Genomic DNA, 7,810 nt, shown 5'->3' on the forward strand with positions numbered 1-7,810 from the left:
CAAAGAAAACAGTGCGATCATGTAGATGCAAGTTAGCAATAGATGTTTGCTTGGTAAAACTATTTCTTTAAAGATCTTTCTGTGATTCTGTGATTTTTATTCATTTTTCTAAAGAATACAAATAAACAAAATGTATTCAGGATGTGAATAAGTCAAAAACAGATATAAAACTGGAGTATGTGATCTCCTAAACTAAAACAGCAATTATTTCCTCTGTTATTAATTAGAAGTTTGAAGACCTCTGATCTTTCGGTGGAGAAACCGGATTTGCATCCGAGTTAGAGTCGATCCCGGACCAATAAGGCGGCGTGGAGGAGGCTAATTGAGCAGAACATCAATGCAACGAGTTAATATGCATCTGAAGCCTCCATCAAGTGTGAGAAAATATCCAAGAACATTTGCTGACTGTAGCTCATTTTCAAGGCAGCAATATGTGTTATGGCTTAATTCAAAGAAAATAAACACTGATGAAAAAAGAGGAAAAACATTAAAAGAAAATATCAACTTTTTTAGTTTTTTTGACTTGATGAGAAAAAAGGGAAAAAATTAAACACACATTTAAAATAACTGAAAGTTCAAATAAAAGGACTAGTTTGTACAGATTTTTATAATTTTACAATTAATCTTCTCTTTAATGTGGACCAAAGCGTTTTAGCGAGTTGTAAAATGGCATCTGCTGACTCAGAAGGGGCTCGAAAATATTCTCATAACCGCGGAGGATAATTGTCTTCCAGAGCAGTTTTTTTTTTTTTTTTTTTTTTTTTTTTACAAAGCGTGATAAGAAGGGTTTTTGACGAGTATGGGTGGGTAAAGGTCATTTTTCGGCCATAGAGGTGGGGCGGTGAGACGGGAATGGTCTCCAGTCCCTAACCCCGCGAATTAGAGGGTGATTACTGATATTCCTATATAAGCAGTGTGTTATCACGTGAACTTACGTTAGTTCGGAGTTTCGTAAGGTTGGCGACAGAGTCTGTGGCTGCAGTCATCTCATAGCCAATGTGTAGCCTAACTAGACTGTTCCTGCATCACACCTGAGCTGTAATGGTTGCATTGTGAGCCCGTGGTTAGCGTAGAGCTACTGTTGAACCCCATTGATTAGCAAAAAACAAAAACAAAAACAGCTTCACCAAAAGTACCAAACGCCAAGCAGAAAAAGATGTAGCTGCTGAATGACCTCAAATGTTGCTGTTATAAGCTTTTGCTGTTGTCACACTACTATGAGGCAATCACCATGATGGTCCAACTTTGAGCGGAAACGCTCACATGAATTGCCTGGACTTTTTTAAACCCGACTGTACCCGACCACTCAGTGGAAACGAGGCTGAAGTGTGTCCGTGTGCTTGTAACTTACATGTAACGCTGCTGTTGGAAGGAACGACTACAGGATGGAACCCTGGGTTTTTCACTATGTCCTGCCAGTGGATTGTGTCGGCGTGGCACAGGAACTTGTTCTGGTCGACATACACGCCTCCGTAAAGAATCTCTGGAAAAGAGCAAAAGCAGACAATCAATTCAGATGCACAGAGGGCTGTAAAGTGTTTTTTGTCCCAGTGTGATGCTGAGGTAGAGATTAAAAATCAAACCAAATCGTGTGGGTCACTTGACCTGAAGAGGGATGCTGGAAGAGGTCATGGAAAAGCTAGTTTCCATTGATACTCCGACCTCCTAACTTATTCTTAGCTGTGAGCAAACAGAATCGATTGTCCCGCACACATTGTCTAAGCGCTAAAATCAATCAGGGATTAAAACTCCAATAGGTTTAATACATTTGTAATTGTATTTTTTTTTTATTTTTATTTTTTTATCAATGTATCGTCATATGATGCATTGGCTTGTCAGAAGAGTGATCATGAGGCTTAGAGGAAGGATTGATTTCTTCATCCGTCCTCCTCACACACACATTGACTGGACACAGAGGGTGGCTTAAATTATTATTTTTGAGCTGGAGTTTAGACAAAGCTCAATCCTGATATTTTTTTTCTATGAGACACAGGGTAAAAAGGAAAACAAGACTGGGAAAAAATGGCTAAAAGCCGCAGAAAGAGGTGAGATACAAAGACTAAGTTAAGCCCTGTGGCAGATTTGCATTATTTACAGAGCTTGTGTGTTCTTTATCTCTATACAAACAGATTACTAGAGCAGGGCTGAAACCGAGACGCACAATCATACACGGAACATCCCCACCACCACTGCACTGACCCAGCTAGAATATTGTCCCACCAAACCTTTAATGATCTTCCTTGGATAATACAATAGGCAGTGCTGCTTTACCTACCACAGGGTCCTCCACCCTCCGCCTTCTCTTTTCTTTTCTGAATTTGCATTGGGGTAACAGAGAAATTACGTCCGTCACCACAAGAGGCTCATCTAGGAAGACGCTATATCTCACAATCAAACTGTTTTCACTGCAGGGTTCTGTCAACACAGGAAGGGACTGGGTAAATGATCAGACACAGGAAATAACTTGTGCCAACAGGAAGAAATATTGCTCTAAAAACATAAATAATATACGCAGTCCGAGAATTACAAAAGGTTATCTTGGTTCTGTGTATTCTAATTGATGATTGTGATCTCTGAACACCTTGTTTGTTGTTTGTTTATGCATGAATACAATTACTGACTAAAAAAACAATATATATATATATATATATATATATAAAGTCGAATGAAGATGAAGTTTATATACTTTAGCTTTGCATTTTAGCTGCAGATTTTTTTGAGTATAGATGACTTAATTCTTTTTGATTTCCTTGCATGTGTGCAAGTGTGTGTATTTGTAAAAAAGTGAGTTTGTAAATATAAGTACAGTACACTGGCTTCCTTTTATTGGGTGTGCAGACAAAGAAATACCAGGGGAAGGAACACTGCTGCAAAACTACACGTTAATGCTGCCCATCCAGTGTAGTTCACTGTATCAGTACAGTGTCTGAGTGCAAACGTGAATCAAAGGAGTAGTAGAGGGGGAATGTTGGAGAGATAAAATGAGATAATGAAATAATTTAGACGTTACCAAGTGTCTGTTATGTGAGAAAACTGTTCAAATGTATCAAAGAAAGAGAGGGAGAATGAAGCATCAAGCTGAAATGCTTCCTTTTTTCCCTCAATCACTTACTCCTTTTAACAAAGGAGAGACTGAACAATGCTTTCTAAAAGGATCTTTCACCTACAACTGCTACATTGAAGATAGTGTAACTAAGTGAGACCAAGATCACTCTTGTAGCAAGTAATAGCTAGTAGCTGTAGCAAGTATGTGAAAGATTGATATGAAAAATAAGAAAAAAAATATAGGAAGAGTGTCTGTTTTAAATGCACTGACAACTTATATTCGTCTTGATCCCAATCTTAAACATTCTGGATACCTTTATATGTTTTGTTTGCTGATATTTTCTACATGTATGTTAGATGCAAGCCCCTCCTTAGGGCCACGAAAAGTTTATATTCTATGTAAATAGAGAACTTTCAAGGCAAAACCTCATAGCAGTCTGCATATTTTCTGAAGAAATATCCTTATATTGGAGCACTTGGTCGTAAACATCTTTGGCTACTGAATTTGACTAATAGAAAATGGGTGATACAAAAACACAAAAACATAGAATACCAATCTAACAGTTTATAGAAAGGGGGATGATTTGAGCTGGAGTGTTTGAAACCATCAAAGCTGCTTTCTTTGTAGTTCATTTTGTGAAGTATAATTATTTCTTTTTTCAAACATGTCTCATTTTCCAATGAGATTAGGAAAGACAAAGCAGATTAAAAAAAGTTTTGGAGGGATTTTTTTGTGATTTTGGTTTATCCACAAAGGTGTTGAACTTTCCATCACTAACAGTGTCTTAAAGATCAGGTAGCAAACTTTAGAATAAACATGAGTTCTACAGCGATGGTTTGTTGCCATTGTCAGTGGCTTTCTCTGATCTGCTGGCAAACATTTAAATCAAACTAATTGATGAGTTTCATTTCACAAAACATTGCAATTGTTAAATCTTCCCAAGTCTTTACCCTGGTACCACATGAAGTATTTCCCACGACACTCTTAGAGACAATAACAAAAACATTCCAATTTATTTGAATTGATTTATATGTTTTCATTGAAATTAAATTACTTTTTCAGTGAATGCTTTTGAGCAGAAAGAACATAAAAAGATAAAGGGGACTAATAAAAAAGAGGAAGGGGATTCACTTCATCCAAAAAAATCAGCAAGAACAGTCAAGAGAGAAAGTCAAAGGAAATGCAATTTTCATTAGGAATGACTTAATAATACAATCCCTGTCGTGATACGGTGAAATTAGTGACAAAAAATACAATTAAATGCATTATTTTCATCACAATATGTCATGAGATAAAAGATACATGTGATAGGATGCATTTTAAACACTAAGAAGAATGTGACACTGCAGTGGCAGCTGAACCACATGGGTTTACACTGCGAATAAAACATTTAAATGACTAATTTTATACAAGCTCATATGACAAATTGAACGAAGCTAAGTTATGTAAAAGGAAAGCCATGTGGTAATGAGAAAGAAAAGAAAGATAAGTCAGGTTTTCACCTGTGCTGCATACTGAAAGTACTTATATATATATATATATATATAAAAATTGCAATATTTATGGAATTTGAGGGGTAAATTGTCATCTTCATTTCATGAAAGTTTTTTTTCCATCTTTCCTAAATGTAAAATGATGCAGTGGCGAAAAAAAGGTATCTTTCTTAAAAAAAATTAAAAAAATGGGTAAACCAGCTTTTAATTATCACTTTTATACACACATGTACATCAATTTAATGCATTCATCAATCTTTTATACAAATGGCATTCAGCCATTTACATATATATCTCTGATTTGATTCTACATAACTTAAAGCCACGTTTGTCACTGAAAACCATATCTGTTGCTAGTTTGGACTAGTTAGGAGTGTATATTATGGGAGGCAGTCAAATCAAATGAAGAGTAATTAAGTCTTCAGAAATTTTTATTTCTCATAAATCACATTCTATCTCCATAACGGTTAATAATAACAGGGAAGCTAAGTGGAAAAAAAATGCAGAAACTCCCAATAGAATCAGCAGGAATATTACATTTCCACATTTTAAGGTTTATTAAAGATTAATTATCAACAACAAATGTGAATATTTTTTTCTGAGGGAGATTTCATTCCAAAAATCATATTTGGATAGTTCTAGTGAGAAGCTTCTATTTTTCTTTCTGACAACTTGAAGAAAAGTGTACCCCACAAAAATCTGAAAGTTTGTATTGAAATTTTAATGCTGGGATATGCCGGGAACAGAAAATCTGTGATATTTTGATTCAAAGCTGAAAAGCTACCACAAAATCCAGAGCCCATCCCAGCTGACACCAAGGGTTAGAAAAGGACTGAGGAAACTCAGTGGAGCTCTTCGTGTTTGTGCAGTTTCCACATTATTTTTTTCAATAACTATCAAATATTCAGAAAATGACAAAACCCTACATGTTTATGGATTTAGTTTATGGACTTTATGGACACAGATGCTGCTTTAACACCTATTTTGTAACATCAACATGATCTTTTTTTTTCTTTTTTCTCTCGACTAAAACGGTTTATCTAAATCCAGGTGACAGTTAGGCCGAATACAAATTCTTCCTCTACACCTACATTTAGCCCTCCAAATGGAGAATAATGGAAAAGTAGTGTCTTCAAATCCGGACCACTCCGACTCGATGATTTCAGTAATAGTCGCCAGTCAGCTACGTTAGCGCGTAGCTGCTAGCACTCAGAAATACCTAACAACATCTCATCACATTGCTGTTATGCTACTAGTCCAGCCCATTTAAGATCAAAATAAGTTTGACACTCCTGCCTTAAAACAACTATTTCAGACACAACTACCCCTTGAAACGCCCCTACAAATGGAGGGTTACAGAGAAGCCGGAGGGGTAGGGGAAAAATTTGAATTCAGCCTTAAAAAGTCCAGATCACAAACAATCAAAGACCCAATTAAATCCAAAACTGAATACAGAACTTATTTAAAAAAAAAAAAAATCCGTAAAAAAGTATTCATTTTATAACTCTCTCTTTTGAGTAGTATGGATGTTTAAGTCTGTCCCAGTTGAATCCAGATGCTAAAACTATTTAAAAAAATAACTCATGTGAATAAATTCCAGTTTGATTTAGCAATGGTAGTATTGGTTCTGATAAAATTTGTAGAATTTCTTCCCAGCAAACATTTCAATGTGGGCCCTGATTTACCTTTGGGCTAAATTGGTGGGCCCGACTGTAGAAGGTTTTGTTTTATCTTAACCCTTTAACATTAGAGATATAATCGGCGATGCCTCAAGAAAACGTACCATAAATCTCAGACCATTTAAACAATCGACATAATAAAGATGATTCTGATGTGGATTAAAGCACCTTTTCATATCAACTTTACGCTGTTGCCATTTTTTTCAGTGACAGAATCAGCAGATTTACATTGATCACAAAATGGCTTCACTATGTTACATATGAGCTCTATTGGCAGATTTTCTCTACTTTAGAATCCAATGGAGTTAAGTCAATCACGTAAATGGTAGTCAAAAGAAAGTTTACACTAATAAAGTTCTGGTTTTAAAAGACTGACCAACAAAAAGTGACTTAAGAATTCATCATCAAAAGCATCACCATCTCCACCACTGCCTTTGGACATGAAGGAAATACACAAAACATGTGCTTTGTGATGTCTAAAGTACATTTTGCTGGATAACAGCTTAATTGGCTCCCTGCTGGCACTTCAACTATTAACAGTGTATTTTCTATTTTTTTTTTTTTTCTTCTAGCCTCTTTCATAAGTATAAGGATAAATTAAACCTGCATCTTATTTAATACATTCAATAATGTGCAAAACCCATGCTGGCATTGCTTCGATTAAAAGAAATTGCTTGGCTGTATTTGCTGGCTGTGCAACTGATGACCAGTGGGAGACAAGCAGTTAAATCTTGACAGTGATTGTTTAGTGGGTGGAGAAAATGTGTTAATTAGTTTGTTCAGATTGCTATAGCTAATTTTTCCGAAATGCCCCCCATCCCTCCCGAATATTCCCCAGAGCAACTCTGAGCATCTCCGAATGAGTGTTTTGCTTCAAAAGTGGTAGCAGCCTTCAATATCAGCCTGCATGACCATTGGAGGAAAACAATATGAAATTCGGGAAGGCAGAACAAATGCATACAGGCAATTATTTTGATGGTAAGTGCTTTTCCCCCCTTTATTGTTATGTGAGGATGAATTTGATTAATAATGGGAGGCGAATGGTAAACCAATGATTAGAGAAAATCTACAGTGAAGTTGCTGCAAGAGTGAAGTAATATGTGCCAAGTGGACTGTTAAATGAAGAAATATGTAGGGCAAAAAAAAAAAAAAACACCATTTAAGAGAGTTTAACTGCTCTGTTGTTAGAGGATGGGAATATTGCATATTTCCCAAAGGTATTTATCATTCTGCATCTAAGTAGATCTAAGTGAAGCTGTCTTCTGTCAACACATGCAGAAGAAGATGTTAAATTTAAGGATGAGATCTCAGTTTTTCTTTGGGTTATGTATATTTCCCTCTCACGTGATTTGCTACGGATGTTGATACATAATCCACGACTATGCATCAACGGCTACGTATCCACAGCTATGTATCCAGGATGTAGCAATAGGATACAGTCCAATTCTTTTGCCTTAATGGATACAATCTAGATATTTATTATTCAATTGGCATTTAAAACCATTAAATAAATTGTCTGTTAACACTGGACGACATGTCCGCCTTTCTACCTTCCTTGAAGGCCCAAAGTGCTTCACAGTCACAGACCCATT

General features: G+C 36.1%; 1 protein-coding gene across 1 annotated transcript in view; it reads right to left on the minus strand.

The window, feature by feature from the left end:
- The window catches only part of LOC112155138 (receptor tyrosine-protein kinase erbB-4), a gene marked incomplete in the record, with an annotated part of 293,012 nt that overhangs the window by 97,824 nt on the left and 187,378 nt on the right, over positions 1-7,810 (minus strand). Inside the window, 1 exon segment of the mRNA XM_036209624.1 lies at positions 1,352-1,483. Within this exon segment, the coding sequence (XP_036065517.1) occupies positions 1,352-1,483 (132 nt within the window).

This window comes from Oryzias melastigma, linkage group LG21 (genome assembly GCF_002922805.2).
Source record: "Oryzias melastigma strain HK-1 linkage group LG21, ASM292280v2, whole genome shotgun sequence".
Lineage (NCBI taxonomy): Eukaryota > Metazoa > Chordata > Actinopteri > Beloniformes > Adrianichthyidae > Oryzias > Oryzias melastigma.